Here is an 18,830-nt window from a genome sequence, read left to right on the forward strand (position 1 = left end):
AAGACCAGCTATTAGGTTGAAAACTGTGACCTTCTGCAATAATGATCTATATTCCCAACATTAATAAGACTAGTGTCCGGGTGTAAACTGAGTGCATGATTTTGTGCCCTAGGCTCCCAACCCTGCCCAGAACTGAAGGAGGCACAAGCTGCTGGTAGACTTTGGCAGGAGTCTCCTGAGCCTGAATCACATCCTGTGTGGCACACCCCCTTGCACCCTCACTCCACCCACTACACCATGGTCACCGCAGGGGAGACAATGGATGGGATTTGTGCACCTGACTCCCTTGTGCCCTGTGTGACTGCACCTCTCACACAGCTTTTGAGATGCCTGTAGGCTTTTGGACCCCTTCCAAATTTCTGCTCATAGATCCCAGCATGTCTAACACATGCCCTGGAGCCAAAGCCAAGCTAGTGTAAGTGAGCCCATAAGGTGTTATTCACTTCATAACTATAAACAATTTACATATTCTTTTTCCTGTTTCTAAATGGGATCTTTCCCTTTGTTTTTACAATTGAGTGGAGGAGTGGCCTAGTGGTTAGAGCACTGGTCTTGACATCCAGACCTGGTCACTTCAAATCCCTCTGTTGCTCCTTGTGATCTTGGGCAAGTCACTTAACCCTCCACTGTTTCAGGAACAAAATTAGATTGTGAGCCCTCCAGGGACAGGGAAATATCAAATATACCTGAATGTAACTCACCTTGAGATACTACTGAAAACAGGTGTGGGCAAAATCTAAATAAATAAAAAAAAATGGAGGTTTGAGGGTGATTGTGTAGATGTATTTTTATCTTTTGTAAGCAAAAACAACAGAGGTGAAAGTGAGGAAAGTTCCAAATGACCAAGGTAAACAAGGAGTAAGAGCATCCAAAAGTTTATTTGCCAAAGTAAACTGACCCAAAAGATCCTACACTGGCCGTGTTTAGGCACAATGCCTTCCTCAGGGATCAAATGGTCCAGATAAATCAGCTTCACAAAGAATATAAATGGTGATAACCATTAAAATACTGGAACAAAATACGCTCAGAATTTACAAAGGTCCTCAAACATGAAGGATTCCTAAAACCAGGGCTTTTTTTGAGGGGGTACTGAGTACCGGCACCTTTTCCATTGTCTGCTAAAATTGACCCATGGACCCCCCCCCCCCCCCCCCACACACACACACAGTTTTAATAAAACAGCTCAGGCTCTACACAACCATTCTGCCTTATCATAGATTCTGTGACTGGTTGCAGGGGGTCTGGCTATTGTGGGGTGGGTCCCTCATTGATCACCCCATCCCTGAAGGGTGGCCTGGCATTTGAGTACCGGCACCTTTTTTCGCTAGAAAACATGCACTGCCTATGTAAGCTCTTTGAGCAGGGACTGTCTTTTTCTTGTTTGGTGTACAGCGCTGCGTATGCCTTGTAGCGCTATAGAAGTGATAAGTAGTAGTAGTAGTAAAACACACCTTCAAACTTGTCTTTGAGATAGCCAGTGGCAGCGATTCATTCAGCTTCCCTGTAACCAGCCCCGGAGCTCAAATTTTCCTCTCACGTGCCCCGCCCCCTCTGACGCAACTTCTATCTTTTGTAACCCATTTAGGGCCTCTTTTACTAAACTGCGCTAGCGATTCCCATGCAACAAATGTGATGCAGCCTATTCAAAATGAATGGTCTGTGGTGCATTTGCCATGCCCAGAATCACTAGCGCAGTTTAGAAAAAGAGGCCCTTAATGTTGTGTTGGTGATATTCAATGGGCCTATATTTGGTATTCACAAGTCTGTACTCATCTCCATATAATAAATGTTACCTTCACTCTGTACATTGTCCATAGTAATCCTGAAAGGTTGTGTTTCCAAACATTCATTACCCTTTTGATGGTTTCTTTTCTACCCCAGTATTTTGTGGGTTTTCATTTACTTATGAAATATTTATGAAAAATTCTGAATGCACAACAGAATAAATGAGAAGCACAAACACGTAATATTTTGAAACATGCTGCCTCTTAAGATCACTTTAAATCATCTCCTTCAAGATACATGAGGTGTCCAAACTGTCATGCATTCTTGTTAATCATTTTAAGTGCTGGGTACAGCCAATTATTTATTAATACTATTTCACTTGTAGACATTTTATAAGAGTGCTTATTTTGAAAGAAGCCAAAGAAAAATTTGTTACAATGGCTTTATCAATTTATAATGCTGATGGAAGATAATTTGAATTTGGAGTGGACTTCAATGGCAACTCCAGTAGTTGGGAGTATTCCAGTGCCAGAGAGACTTCTGTGGTCTGTGCCATGAAAATGGCAAGGACAGATCAAGGCTGAGAAAGCAACAAAGCAAATGGCCCACAAGATCCAAAATGGAAAATCGGAAGAGAAGCAGACCATATAAAGAAAACAGTGTCTATTACCACTTTTAGCTCCTAGATTTAAACAAGTTTGCCATGGCATAGGAGATATATAAGTTGCTATAACAAGATTGTCTGACTCACTACTTGCAATACCCAGGTTAGAGAAACAGTTTGGTGAGGCTTGGACTTTTACACTAGCTGGTATTTATCTGCCCCTGAGGCAGCTGTTTTGGCTAAACATGGCCATGTTGGGCAAACTTGTTTAAGCCTGGAGTTAGAAGTGGTAATAAAGACTATCTTCATACGGTCTCCTGTCTTCCATAAAGGACAGATCAAGATCAAGAATATATATGTTATATTGCATCATATGTTATGAGTTTATCTTGGCAGATTGGATGGATCGTGCAGGTCTTTTTCTACTGTCATCTACTGTGTTACTATTTTCTTTATAATTTAGCAAATTTTAATTGCATTAATAATTATAAAAAGAAAAATCTATTCAGATATACAATAAAAGGGCAATTCCATAACTGTGCACCCCAAATTGGCTCTGGGGCCCCCAGATTGACGCATACTTAGTTTCATTAAAACAAGTGTGCACAGCGACTGAAAACAGGACAGGGTGCCAGGCAATGTGATACCAGTGTGGGACAAACACTTTAGCTGGTGGGGGTTGGGGACCCCCGCAAGCCAAGGTACCTTTTCTAGTAGCAGTGGGGGGGGGAGTGACGGCAGGGGGGGCAGAAGCGGAGGCAGGAGGGGAGGCGGTGGCAGCCGTGGGCCAAAATGTGCCCAACCATTTACTTTCCTGTAATTGTATACAGCATTATTTCATTTAGTATATAACCCATCAATTTTTCCAACAGTTAACCAGGGCAGTCTTCCATGGATCCGAGTCCTACTTAATAATGGGCTCAGCCATACCAACTTAGATCAGGCTTCTGCACAATCAGACCCCATGCAGTAGTCTAGGAGCAGTGGTGTACCTAGCTTGTTCACCATCTGGAATGGGTCACCACTGTGCCTCCCCCCCCCCCCCCCCCCGGCATGTCACCCCCCCCCCCCCCCTAAAGCATACAGCAAAAGAAAGCACCAACAGCCTTCAAAATAGGGACAGAATTCCATTAATCACATAACTAAGGAAACAGTCTTCAAAAAATGACCCAACATGGGCCTTGTTTCAGCACACAGTGCCTGCGTCAGGGGTCTGCATCAAACAAAGACAATAATACAGTTTATTTCTTTATGTATTTGTTACATTTGTATCCCACATTTTCCCATCTATTTGCAGGCTCAATGTGGCTTACATGGTACTGGAAAGGCGTTCGCAGACTCCGGTGTGAACAAATACAAAGTGATGTTGCTGTAATAAAAAGTTCATGTGGAACAGTCAGCGGAAGAGTTGTGTTATGTCCATTACGTACTTTACTTTACTTTTGTTGTGTTGTGTTGCAGATAACAGATAAAATGTATCAATAGATAAAAGATAAAATGTGTCAATAGAGGAATCAATAGTAAGTAAGTATGTATTTCATAAGAACAAAAATAGATTGTAAAACATATAAAATCAAATCTATGTATAAACATGCATATATGGTATCTAATATGCTGAATGATAAACATAACAAGAAAAATAAATATAAATACAAATGAAGCTACCAGTGAGGTATTATCTATCCCAGACTGCATATTCAGGTGTAAGAATAATGTATATGTATAGGTAAATGTGACAACAAATGATACTGCAGTGAGGATATAAAAGGACTCACCACAAGGATTGTAAAGGCCGTGTGCAGTGGCAAAACTTGCTCTTGAGGGAATAAAAGGAACAGAAGGTGAGCATATTGAGGAAGACCTGAACTAAACATACAGATGCCACACCCCCTGAAGCATGTCACCCCCCTCCGAAGCACATCATCCCATCACCTTTCCTCCTAGCAAGGGGGTGCGCAGAGCAAGTGCGTAGCTGTCAGCCCCAGAACAGAAAGTAAAGTCAGAGGGGGCATGGGATCATCAGAGCCAACAGCCACATGCCTGCTCAGTGCACACCCTTGCTGCCTGCACCCGGGGTGGACTGCCCCCACCACCCTGCCCTTGTTATGCTACTGTCTAGGAGTACTGCAGACCTGCAGCCAAAAGTGAGAATCTATAATTTTCACTTTCTGTTTATAGATAGACCATCCCATAGTCCATTCCCTACACTTAAAGTCAATATGCCAATGGACACGGGAATCCCTGGGTTCAACCAGATGGTTCAGGCATGGTCCCATCAGCTGACAGATAGCATCTTTTATCCAAATCTCTCTCTATACCTCATAACTGGCAAGGGGACATAGGGGTATCCCAAACCCCACATATCCCAGACCAGCTCACTCAAGGGAGCCTACAACCTTCGGCTTTGCCCCTTCCTATCCAGGGCTCCTGTACCATCTCTATTCATACTGGGTTTCCTAACCAATGTCCAGCCAATTTCTTGGCTGGCAATGCAACTGCCCCATATCCTCCAACAGATATCGGACCAAGGTCCAGACTGCTTAAGAGGCATTCAACCTCAGAGCTCTGGACTGTCCACTCCATGGCCATCAACCCAGGATCACTGGATTCAAAATCTCCTGTGGCAAGACACAGGTATTCAAGCATAGTGATCAACTTGGGAAGACCTGTCTCGGGGGACAATTCACATTTTCCACAAAACCCTTGGCTCCGCACATTCAGTAGCTTTATCCACATTTGATTTCTTGGGCTGATTTCCATGAGGGATCTTGCCCTCTGAGGTCACCACCACTACTCCCAGGGGCACTCCTAATGGGACCACAAACTCAAACCCTTCAGTGTTCCTCGGGTGGCCCCTTTTCATCCACATCTATTCTGTCGCAGTCGAGGAGGAGCAGGTAGACAACAACAGGTTGGTGTCCATTTCCAATCCCTCATTGCCATCATCAGAGACTGTCTCCAGCTTCAGTCCTCCCATCACCATTTGAATCTGAAGGGTTTCCAGATTGAGCAGACTCTCCTGCAGACTCTCCTCCAGAGTCACTCCATTCCCCAGAGGATCCCCTAACGGGTGGGTCACCGTCGGGTGGCTGGACCCATTTTGGCTCCCTGAGGTCCTGCTCCAAAAGGGTCAGTTCCAGGCCCACTCTGGCTCCTTGCCTCTCCACCGAGCACTGTTACTATATCGCTCCAATATTTGCATTCAGGGCACACCACCTGGCCAACACTGGTGCTGTCCTCCACTGACAGCTTCACCACAGCCTGCATCTGGTGTGCCATTTCTGGGAGCAGCTCCGGCACCCTAGCAATGGGGTTCTCCACCACCTCCTTCTCCTCCAAAACCGTCTCCACCACACTTTCCCTTATGGATGGCACCTTAGGGCCACATTCATGCTCCTCCGGATCCTGCATCACGTCTGCCCCCTCAGCTCCTCCTCAAGTGGCTTGCATGGCCGGAGGTTCAATCCTCCTCTCCTCCTGTACCCCTGTCCCAATGGAACTCCAACCACTTTCCTGTAGGGCATTGAACTTGTACTTGAGAATGTCCAGGTGCAACTTCAAAACTGCTATCTGAGCTCAGTATTCTTCCTCATCCTCTGAGGTGAGCCTCTGGGGTCCCTCACCCACTTCCTCTAATGTGGGAAACACCACCATGATGACTCAACACCTTCATCCCACCCCTTCCCAGGTAATCACAGTTCTGGCAGGATTCTCTTGGGTCCGTTGGTGTTCTTTTGCTGGGTGGAAAATTTCAAACTTATACCGGATTGATACCAACAGTCTTACTCCCAGGTTTTAGCCACAAATTATAAATCCCAAGTCTGAAAAATCACTTTTTCTTGTATTTGTAATCCACACTGAAAGTCCTTTCTCTCTGGCTGCAATAATAAAACACCAAATATGTAATCCACTGGTAATGACGATTTTCTCTTCAGCCTTCCAAATGTCCCAAGTTGAGGATGTGGTAAAAGTAATTAGCATATCTGGTTTTAAAAAGGTTTGGTCAAGTTCCTAGAGGAAACGTCCATCAACTGCTATTAAAGTGGACTCAGGGAAAGCCACTGGAGGTCAGTAACATGGACTCTTGCTACTCTTTGGCCTGGATTGGCCACTGATGAAATCAGGATACTGGGCAAAATGGACCATCAGTCTGACCCAGTATGGCAAATTCTCATGTTCTTATATGTGTGAATATGGGCATATATGTACATGTGTCATTATGCTAAACATTTGCATGTGTAATGCACATTGTAAATCTGAGCACCTAGTTTGTAGAATTATCCTTTCTGTGTCTGTGGGGAACAGAACGTAGTAAGTGAAATACTTTTTATTGAAACACTACACAACCTTTTTACCCTAATGCAAACAAAACCGTAAACACTGTGCCAAAAAAGATTTACGTAGCACATCTTCATAACACTTATGTTGTTCTTTTTGTTTTCCAACCCTTTACATCTCCATCTCCTCTGAACCAGCCTTTTCCTCTCACCCCTTGCCCAAACCTGTGAGGGGCATTGATGCTTTGCACTCCTCTACCACTATGCCCCACCCCCTTCCTTTTCTGCCCAGGGCTGCATCTCCCTCCATCCCCTTCTTACCACAATCTGGGTCATTATGCAAACATATTCAAAATCATGCTTCTCGCTTTTGCTGGCAGAGCTTGTATGGTCTCCCTATATAGCCAAAATAGTCATTTTGCTTATTGGACTACTGCCCACATCTCGCTGCTCTACTAACATCAAATTATGAAGTGCTTTACATCATTGCACATACTGAGGTTTTTCCTCGGAAATCCAAACTCCCAACCTTACCTTCTTAGTCATCAAATATGCCTTTCAAAACCACCACTTCATATATCACCCCCTCACTGGGAATCTGTTGGACGTGTCTAGAATACATTCCAATAGGGATCTCTGGATATCCTGCCCCATCAAAGAGCCGATATAGGAAAATATTTTTTTGCCAAAACCATTAAATGGTTTATGGTTATGGTTATATTTTGTTAAATTTGCTATACTGCTTGACTAAAATCACCTCACAGCTCCAAACCTTTACTAAGCTGCATAGGCGCTTATGTGTCAATTTTGAGTTACTGTCCAGCTACCGCGTGGCTCTTACAGTAATTTCATTTTTGATGCATGCCCGCTACGCGCACCAGAATATATTTTTATTTTCTGGCACACTGGCGGTAATCAGGCGGTAATTGTTATTTTACATGCATAGACCATTACCGCCTGGTTACCGCTTGAGACCTTACCACTAGGTCAAAGGTCTCAGACCCAAAATGGACACGTGGCAATTTTCATTTTGCCGCATGCCCATTTTCTGCAAAAATTTTAAAAGGCATTTTTTACAGGTGTGCTGAAAAATGATTCTGCGCGTACCCACAACACGCATCTACACTACCGCAGGCCATTTTTCAGCACGCCTTTGTAAAAGGGTCCCGTGACCCAAAGTCACCTTCTCCTTTGCAGACTTCAGGCATAGGTCAGATGTTCTTGCTCTATGCATCAACTTAAATTGCATTTCCCAATATAGGACCATCATAATAATTTGTGGAAAAAAGGTTAGTAAATCAGCCCTTTGAAACAGCAGCTTTAGAAACAACTGTAGTTTATGATCATCAGCCTTTTTACTAAGATTAAGGAGGGAAATAACTAAGCATTAAAATATTGCATTTAACACACTTTAATTTATCATGGAAGCTCCTACCCTGCAGTAACTGAGCAGGTTAATAACTACACAATGATCCACACCACAAGCTGCATTATTTTGCTCCCATGAACACTGGGCCACTAATGCGCTGCCCAGTATTTTGAGAAGCCTTCTAAAAGGGGCCAGTATATCAAAGAATCCTCCCACCCCCTGACCCCCCAGACAGAAGGTCCCCATCTCTTCACCCCCTAGCAAGGCTTCCTTACCTACCTGAAGCCATCCCCAGATCCTCACAATAGCCTCCCCTCTCCCATCAAATAACTCCAGACCCCTTCCTCTCCCAGCAAAGATTCCCACTCCCTCCAAAACACCCCAGATTGCCCATCCAACTAGAAGAGATTTCCTCACCCCCAAACACCCCTGAGTCCTACCAGGGGTTTCCATGGTGTGTAGTGGGTAGGGCAGGAGCAGTTTAACCCCTAATAGTAGCACCTAGATCACTGCTAGGAGTCAACTGCCACCATTTTTAGTCCAGTGCCCAACAAGGCAGGAATGACTGGGAATTGTTTTTGCCCCACCCATTAAACATCAGGAAAACTGTAGTACGTCTCAGGGGGGATCTTTAGGGGGATCTTTTGCAGGATAGGGTTCTTTATTGAGGAGGACTCCATGGGTGCCTTTAGTGGCTGAAGATCCTTGCAGGGAGTTTGGGATGGGAGGGTTTCTGCTGGGGGGGATCAACGCTGGGGGGTCTTACAGTATTTAAGACACTTATCCTTCTAATAAGGCTCTCGGGAGCACTGGGCTACATGTTAGCATTTGTACACTTTCATCTCATCATATAGTTTACAGTAAAATAAATCACACACATTAAGTGCAATATTATGTGATATTCCTTAACGTATATTAGTACTACCCTCAACAGTCAAGTGTAGAAAAAAACATAGAATTTTGAGTATAAGTTCAAGGCTGTGAGATTGAATGCTATTAAATATAAGGGATAGTTAACATTTTGCTATCCAATCACACTGAGGATAAAGAACATAAGAATTATCATACTGGATAAGACCAAAAGTCCATCTCTCCCAGCATCCTGTTTTCAACAGTGATCATCCAGGTCACAAGTATTTGGAAGGATCCCAAAAAGCAGCAAGATTCCATATTATTTAACCCCAGCGATAAGCAGTGGCTTTCACCAGGTCTGCATTAATAACGGTTTATGGACTTTCTTCATGAACTTGTAGAAACGTTTTTTTTTAAACCCAGTTATGCTAAATGATTTTTCCACATCCTCTGGAAGAAAGCATAATTGTACATTGAATGAAGGCAGACTAGGATCTCAGTATACAGCAAGTGGAGCCGTAGCTGCTGTGAAAAGGGGCATGGGGAAACTTGCTTAGAGTTCAGCCTTGAATATGCCAGGACACTAGCATCCTGCAGGGGAATGTATGTAAGGGAAGCTGGAACAATGTAAAGTCTGCTTGGACTGGTATGTTTGAGTTAAACAACAAGCTTAAGGGTCTAATCCCAAAACTGTGAAGGGAAGATTTTTGAAATGATGTTGTAAGAAACATTTCCACCTAAGCATATCCTACAAGCGGCGCCTGGATTTAGGCACAGTATATAGAATACGCTCAGTTGATATCCTACAGCCTAAAACATTTACACCAATGAAAACACAGCATAAATTCCTGCACATAAATTTATGCGCACTGGGCTATATTCTATAACTACACATGTAAATTTTAGAATCTGCCCATAGCCACACCCTTTTTGAACTGCACGCATTAGAATTGAGGCACAGTTCATTACAGAATACGCTTAGCAATTTGTGTGCATAAATTCTAATTATTGCCACAGTGCTCATTATTGCTTGTTAAGTGCTGTTATCAGCTCTGATGATGCACGTTGTCATAGAATAAGTCTGGATTTCAGCACTGATCTCTAGTGCGCTATATAGAATCTGGCAGAAAGTAAACACATATGCTATATAAACATGTGTAAATCACTTACCCTCCACCCATATTCTGGCCCTGAACTTGACTACATATGGGTCACAAATAAATACATGCCTTTTTGTTACAGCATTTACTTTTACCTATGTAACCCCTGGAGTAATTTTATGAAAGGCCCTTAATACATGTAAAAGGGCCTTTATGAGAAAAAAATTTGTAAAATTATTTCTTGTTTTGCATGCCATGAAATATATGTATTTTTCCTTGGTTTTATACACATTCTACAAAAAGGCTCTGTATTCAGCAAGCTCTTTCTAAAACATGTTGCAAATTTATAATATCTCAATTTGAACTCTACTACTACTACTTATAATTTCTATAGTGCTACTAGACATATGCAGCGCTCCCAGTTTCTGATCTAAACATATTATACAAAACTGAGCTGCGCAACAACAGTGTAGGCTTAACCTAGGAGTCCTTTTACTAAGCTGCAGTAAAAGGGGACCTGCGCTAGATCCGCACTTGTTTTTGAAGAAATGGCCATGTGGTAAGTGATACAAAAAAACAGAAGAAACCAGTCTTCACAAAAAAACAGCAATAGACAAAACAACAAAGATGACTAATAAAAACAAAATTAAAAAATATATATTAAAAAAATGTAAAAAAAAGCCGACACTTCAAATATGAAAACTAAAAATGTTTATTAACCATAAAAATAATGCAGAGTAAAGGAGAACAAGACTCGACACAGCTTTTTTTACATTTTTATATATATTTTTTTATATGTGGTACGTGAACCACTTACTGAACGGCTATTTCGTGGTGAGCACTTACCACCACCCATTGAGGTGGCGGTAAGGGCTTTCACGCTTACACGGCAGTAACCAGGCTGCGTAAGGCGCTGCCCGATTACTGCCGGGTAAGCACCAGTGCTGCAAAAATAGAAAATATTTTTGAGATGCCAGAAATGGCATGCACTGGGGGTAGTAGTTCCAGATTGGCGTGTAACAAACCCATTGCTGTGCGCCACCCCAATAGTAAAAGGGTCCCCTGGTGTTTCTGTGATGCAGTTAAAATAGGAACACATCATGAACAGCCAAAGAACAGGTTCCTAGCAAGAGACTTGTGGAAAATGAGAGCTTTTTTATTATAAAAATATGCATTTCATTATTCTAAGAAAATGGAAATCAATGAGACAGAGGATGATATTTTGCTTGGCCTCAGCTTAGAGTAACCCAAGGGCCTCTTTTACCAAACCACGCTAGCGATCCCAGTATGGCAATGCCAACAAAGCCCATTCACTCTGAATGGGCTTCGTTGGCATTGCCGAGCGGGAATTGCTAGTGTGTTTGGTGAAAGAGGCTCTAAGTGACTTGACTATCAAAAGCTGACAGGTTTATAAAAATAGCTGGTAGTAGCAATTTATTTTTATTCAAATGTACTACATTTCATTGTCAGTTTTTCTGTGGCTACCTTCCATGTATTGAATATAAACTATGCACCTAATATCCAAAAAACTGTGTGTCCTATTTTTAGCCAGACTTATGAACCTAAGAGGGGCATTTTCAATCTGATGTTTTAATCTGATTTAGAACATTTTGTGAAAAATGTTCAAAACTCCAATAGAAAAATCCAGCTGAAAAACATCCAATTTTTTATTTCCAAAATAGCCATTTGCTAGATGTTTTTCTGCTCTGTGCATCTATCTTTTTGGATCATTTTTGCAAAAAAAAAAAAAAAAAACAAACACCATCCAAAGAAAAAATGCAAAAAACAAGCCATTGGGATGTATGGCAGGCTAGCATTCTTAGCAGAGTGGTCACAGACATCCCGGCAGAGCAGTAGGGCATCCTAGGGGGCACTACAGTGGATTTCACATAAAAGTTCACAAGTACACATCTCACCATTACCCCCTTATATTGTATAGTGAGCCCTTCAAAACCCACCAACAACTTACCGTACCCAACTGTACACCACTACAATAGCCCTTATGCCTGCAGGTGTCACATATATGTTGGTACAGTAGGTATTTAGTGGGGGGTTTTTGAGGTCTCACACGTTCCACCACAAGTGTACCAGTTAGAGTATGATATGGGCCTAGGTCCCCTTCTCTACTGTCCTCTGCATAAGTACATAAGTATTGCCATACTGGGAAAGACCAATGGTCCATCAAGCCCAGCATCCTGTTTCCAACAGTGGCCAATCCAGGTCACAAATACCTGGCAAGATCCCAAAAAAAGTACAAAACATTCTATACTGCTTATCCCAGAAATAGTGGATTTTCCCCAAGTCCATTTAATAATGGTCTATGGACTTTTTTCTTTAGGAAGCCGTCCAAACCTTTTTTTACTGACCACTAGGCTACTCCTGGGACCTACTTGCTGCTCTAATAGGAATGGCCATCATATCTGAAGCTGTCCTAGAGCCTGGTATGTACTGTCACATCTTAGGGGGCTGGGAAAGGATCAGTGGCCACTGGGGGAGTAAGGGGGAGTTATGCATTAATCTTTCCACTGGTCATTTAGGGCATCTTTTAGTCACTTAGTCATGACTGAAATAGGTCTAGCCAAAAACATCTTAAATTTAGCCCTAGATGTTTTCATTTTGTTCCATTATTGCAGAAAAAGCCCCATCTTCTAGTGTTGCCCACGTCCCACCCAAAACAGGCCCTCCAACACACCCCTTTGAAATTTGGATGAACTGTGGAGCAAAAAATCACAACAGATATTTTTGAGAGAAAAACATCCTTCTGCCTCCTTATGATGTTTTTGGATCTTTTTCTTTTGAAAATGAGCCCCTAAGGCTCTTATTTTAGAAATTCTATTTGTGTTTTGTACATCTGAAAATCATAATGTAGACATCTGTACTGCATAAATGTCCCAAATCCCAACTTTATAAAGCCAAGATATGGACATTTAAAACTGCTCTAGGTCCTTACGGCAAGAAAGCATGGTCTGGGTGTGGGCGGGATTAGATAAGGACCAAAATATGGACATTCAACTCCAGTTTCAGAAGGGAAAGAGACATCTATGTCCAAAAAGATGATGTTGGCATTTAGACCTGGTACCTGGCATGTACAGGTTATAGAAAAGGTGTTCCAATTGAGCAGTTGTTCACTGGAGGACGTATGCAAGGTCACAGTAGGTATTTTTCTGGCCCTGGAGGGCTCACAAAAAAAAAATCACTGGGTTTTGAACCATGATCCCTTGGGTCTCAGCCTGCTACTCTAACCATTAGATTACTCCTCCACATAGAGGTCTATGTGGCTATTTTATTACATGGAAGTTCCTAAGCTGCCTCAATGATGTCCATGTCCCTATTCTTAATTAGAACATTTCAGTTTATAAAATGGCTGTTCAAGCTGGATATAACCAGTACATGTACATCCATTTCTCATGTGTTTTAGAACAGGATCTGATGATCTACCGCCTGTTCTGAAATACATGAGAAATTGGTATCGATATGCAACGTACCAATTTGGAAATCCTAATTCTGACTTGGATATCCTTTCAAAAATGCCACTCTAAGTTTTCAGCTGAAAGTTTACCTCCATTTAAAAGCTTAAAAGTCCTGCTTAGAATTTTACACCTTTCATTTGCTTAGATTTATGAGTCTAATTTATGGGCCTAGTGCTGAAATTCAGCATTAAGCACCTACATTTGTTTTTTCCTGTCCTAAATCCACCTCTTTTGCCACCTGCCTTTTATGCTCCTGAATTTAGTTTAGTGAAATTTTGGGGCTCTTTTATTAAAGCTTAGCATGTACTAAATGCTGGGTGTCCTAGTCTATATGTTTGGCCATGTGGCACTTAGCTCACGCTAATGTTCATCAGCATATACTAAGCTTTAGTAAAAAGGCACCTTTGAGTATAAAGTTATCCACTCAGCCCTAGTATATTTTCAAAAAGGCCAATTTAGGAGCATTACTTTCTAAGGGCTTCTTTTATAAAACTGTGCTAGTGATTCCTGTGCGGCAAATGAGAGGAAGCCCATTCAGTTCCTGTGGGCTTCCTCTCATTTGCCACATGGGAATCACTAGCATGGCTTTGTAAAGGAAGCCCTAGGTTAGGAGAATAAACGTTTTGAATTTCGGGTTCTATAGTTTTATTTTGTTGTCTTTGAAGAGTCTTCAAATAAAATGTCCACTTACCAACCACAAAATTGACTGTAAAGATATTCTGCATTTTGAAAGGGGTTTTATAATCTCCATAGTTTAAACTCATTTTTACCCCATGTTTTACATCTAGGGAAAGAACATATTTTAAATTACATATACTTTTGCTGTTTGAGCTGCCTTGCAATGACAACTTTTGAGATGTGTTCTTCTCAAGAACTCTACCCAAACTATTTAAAACATGGATATGCTCCTCATAGAATTATATAAAATATTTTATATGTTTTTATTGAATAGAGCTACCATTAATTCTATAAAATCTATTTCCAAACAGAACAGACTGAATATTTTAAACCATTTAAATATATTTTGAATCAGCGATATTTTAAATACAATGCATTAGAATGGCCAGCTTCTGTTATTACTTTTTGGGATTAGATAGGTATTTTAACACTGGTTTGTTCCTCTGTTGGCTACCGTCTGTATATGGGAGTTCAAATGGACTTAAATATTTTTTTCTCAAATATTGTGATTTCTTGGCATCAGTACCAGATTCATTTTAGAAAAAAACAAGGTTTGTATTTTCCTGAGGCTTTCATTTTTGATCTGAAGAGCTTTGCATACTTTCATAATTTAATTAATATGACATACAAGGGGTCATTTGCTGACAGTTTGGACACACTAATGCTGTTATCTAACATTATCTGCCACAGGACCCGTTACATAAAATGGACCCTGCAGCAGATAATGAAGGATAATGGTGTTAGCATTTGCTAAACATTAATAAATAACTTTTTATTTATTTAATATTGGGATTTATTAACTGCCTTTATGAAGACATTCACCCAAGGTGGTGTACTTTTATAATGTGGACAGAGTCCAATTAGTAGAGAACAACTGTTTGTGGTTTTGAAAGGCTTATTTAACATAGTCTGTAGAAGAATGTAACTAACTTCAGTATTAGAAAAACCAAATAAAATAGATAATTCACTCTATTATTTTAATTCCTGCTGGGTTACCTGTTAACAAATTAAGATTACATTTTTATAAGCAAAACATTTTTTTATTAGAAATGTTTAATAGTTAAAAACTGTGCAGCATTGCTATTACAACTTTTTAATGGAAAAATCAGATTTTCTGCTGCTAATGGGAACGTTAGCAGCAGAAAATCTGATTTTCCCATTAAGAAGTTTCATTAGAGATCAATGAAGCCATGATCTGGCATCTCTCACCTTCTGCAAGTCGTGCATTGTTATCAAATAAGTCTTAAGCAAAATATTGTCATAATTTATAGCGTTTGTAGTATTATAAATTGCATTAATTTTGTATTTGGCAGTTTAAAATGCTTAAAAAATTACTTTAGAAACAAACCTGATGACATGTATTATATTACATTTACTATCGAGTTCCTTATAAAAGGATTAAAAGTTCTTAAATTAGATTTTAGTCATGCATCACTGTTTCGGTAGATACATGTATTTGTTAAAACATGCAGATTGTCACACTATAGAAAGGTCCAAAATGCTTACCCAGATTAGCAGAAAAAAAAATGTAACTACATTTAAACGTGCTCATCTTTTAGAACATGAAAGAAACAGAATTGTTCCGTTTCACTCAAGTATAATATTTCAAAAAAGCACTTGCAACAGTATCCGATGTGATGATGTATATATATTATTTGCATTTTAATTAGAACGAAATAATTTGACGGAGACTAGAGATGCACCTAAGCAGCGATCTGCACTGAGGCTTGTCATTTTTAAGGAAACCTTATGGAATGGGGAGCTGCTTGTACACCCTAAGAACAAGACGCAATAAACTAAACCCAGACTTGCAGCAAGGCAGACAGGAGGGTGAAAGTAACAGAACGTAAAAGTGGCTCACCTGTGGGAGGGTGGAAGATCCCTTCCCTGTCTGGAGATGGAGCTGGCAGCCTGTCTGAGGGGTTAACGAGCTGAAAAGCCCATCTTGTAGTATATGGACCTCCTGAGGGGCTAATTTGTTCTGCAGTTGGACATAGTTTAAGCGGAAGAGGGTTGGCTGGGATTGGACGGACCCGAGGAGGACTCTGCAGGTCACCAGCCCTCAGCAAGTTCTCTATCAAAAAACTCTTGCCCAAATTCCCAAATCCTGTCGCTGTTGGGATATTCAGAAAAGTGGAAGATCCTACGAAATCCCAGTAAACAGCGTGGGCTGAAATAACACTTGGAATCATAGTGATGTTGTTTCAGTCAACACAAATGCGCTTTCCAGAGCTAATCTTCCTTGCTTTCCTGACAGCCTGGGGCTGTGTACAGTTCAGTGCAGGACAGCAGTCCTCTCTCCCAGTTGCTTAACTGGAAATCTTCAGGCTTTTAAGAAAAAGAACAATCAAAAGGCACTTTTTTTTTTTTTTTTTGCTCAGTGGTTCTGCTGCGTGCAGTGATTGCTCTAAGGAATCAATGAGTTCTCTCTATTGAGATAAGGCAAGTGTTTATTAAGGGGTAGAAGGTGTGTCCAGCTCATTCATTATGTCAAGCGGCTACAAAATGATAGACATGGGCAACAATAAACTGTTGCACAAGACTTAAAGGATGACGAAGACTATCTCAGTCACTTAAATGAACTTTTGTAATGTCATTGATCCATTTGTGGGGATCCAGTATGGCAAAATGTTCAAAAAAGAATTAAGTCCATTTATTTTCTGTCTTTTCCAGATCATTTTCAAACAAATTAACATGATAGATAGATAGATAGATAGATAGATAGATAGATAGATAGATAGATAGATAGATAGATAGATAGATAGATAGATAGATCTACAAACTGCGATTGAAAGACTATGGAAGAAAAACTTAAAAAGTAGTATCAATAATAATAGGGACCTTAGGAGCTATACCAAATGCATTGGAAAAATACTTTGAATTGCTCAAAATCAAAGAGGTAACACCCTGCCAGTAGCAAATGGAAACTTTATTTGGAGAAAATTTCATATTTAGAGGCTGCCTCTACAGTTCCCAAGCACTGGCAAGTTGAGCTTTTATCCAAGCCCTTGGATAGAGCTCAAATTGCCAAAGCATAAAGCCAGTCCAAGACCGAGAAAAGCCACTGAAGCTTTGATGAATATTTTACATATCTGTATCAGTATCTATCTCTTTGCAGTAAATGGAGGGTGAGGGGGAGTGTCCTGTCCCTGCCCTACATTTCGCACACAGGGCAGAGTTACCCCTAAATTCTAAAAATTGTGCATGCAAATTTGGGTGAATGCCCAATTTGCACATGCAATTTAAATTGAATAACAAGGGGAGCCATGTATGTACTTGGGGGAACTGGGGGGATTGGGAGGTCAGGGTGATTATCAGGGGGAGATTGGGCCTCTAATCAGGGGTGTCAGGCTAATCATCACTGCGTGACCTGTGACAGCACTCTGGCCTGATGGTAGTACAGCTGCACTTCCTGCCGCCTCTTGAAGTGATGGTAAGTTCAGCTGTGCTATCAGCCCGAGCACTAGCTGTCACAGCTGAAAAACACCTTCACCTGCCCTTGTCACCCCCCAGGTCTTACCCATCCTGTGTAAGGCAGTTACTATCTACCTTGCTGAAAACTCTTCATTAGCTGCTTAATTCAACTTCCTAAGGGGCCATTTAACTAAGGTGTGTAGGCGCCTATGCGTATCCAACATGCGTCAAATTGAAACTACCACCCAGCTACCACATGCCCCAGGTGGTAATTCCATTTTTTATGCACGTCCGATATGTGTGGCAGAAAATATGTATTTTCTACCGTGTGATGCTAACTGGGCAATAATTGGCAGTGTACACAGGTTGACACTTACCGCACGGTTAGCGTGTGAGACCTTACTGCCAACTCAATGGGTGGCGGTAAGGTCTCAGGCCGAAAATGGATGTGTGCTGCTTTTAATTTTGCCGCACATCCATTTTCAGCCACAAGAGGGGCTTTTTTACAAGCGCACTGGAAAATGGACCAGCGTGCGTCCAAAACACGCATCTACACCAGCACAGGCCAGTTTTCAGTGCGCCTTAATAAAAGGACCCTTAAAAGGACCCCTATATGTACCTATTATCTATCCCCCCTCGATATTCAGCTGGCATCAGGCAGCGCGGTTAACTGGTGCTGCAAATGCTAGCCCCAGATATTCAATGCCGGGCCATTTCCAGTGACCGGCATTTAATATCCGGGGGGGGGGGGGGGGTTGACTGGCTCTAACTTAATCAGCTACATGTAAATATTCAGCACTGGCAGGTTAAGTTAATAGCAGGCAAAGATAGGACTGCTATTTATGTGGTCCAATTTGCCCACTAAACTTAGTTGACCTGTGCGTGAATATTCACAGATAGCCGGCTATATTGTGTAATATAGCCAGTTAGCCGCTATGTACTAAGCACTAATATTCAGCAGAGATAACCAGCTATCTTGCTCTGAAAGCACGTTAGCCAACTAAGCACTATTTAACCACCCAGGAGCCATTCCTTAGGGCTCTTTTATTAAGCTGTGATAGGGCTACTGCGCAGGTAGCATGCACCAAAATCACCTCTACCATCAGGGTAGCATGGGTGCCTGTCAGTAGTCCCAAAGTTGGCACACGCAGTTTCCCACAGTAGAAAATAAGTTTCTATTTTCTACCATGGGAGGTGTTCCTGACAGTAGCTGGTAGTGCAGCCACATTGCCACACACACTGCCTGATTACCACACGAGTAATGTGTGGGCCCATACCACCAACTAAATAGGGGCAGTAAATAGCCACATGCTATTTCTATTATTAGCGTATGGTCATTTA

The 18,830-nt window shown here is 41.5% G+C and overlaps 1 protein-coding gene across 1 annotated transcript in view; it reads right to left on the reverse strand.

Annotated features, from left to right (window-relative positions):
• DBX2 (developing brain homeobox 2) overlaps positions 1 to 16,267 on the reverse strand; it is a 38,777-nt gene extending 22,510 nt beyond the window's left edge. The window contains exon 1 of the mRNA XM_030217080.1: positions 15,937 to 16,267. Within this exon, the coding sequence (XP_030072940.1) occupies positions 15,937 to 16,267 (331 nt within the window). The remainder of the gene's footprint in view (positions 1 to 15,936) is intronic.
• Positions 16,268 to 18,830: the final 2,563 nt, after the last annotated feature.

Source organism: Microcaecilia unicolor, chromosome 10 (assembly GCF_901765095.1).
Source record: "Microcaecilia unicolor chromosome 10, aMicUni1.1, whole genome shotgun sequence".
In the NCBI taxonomy this organism is placed as follows: domain Eukaryota; kingdom Metazoa; phylum Chordata; class Amphibia; order Gymnophiona; family Siphonopidae; genus Microcaecilia; species Microcaecilia unicolor.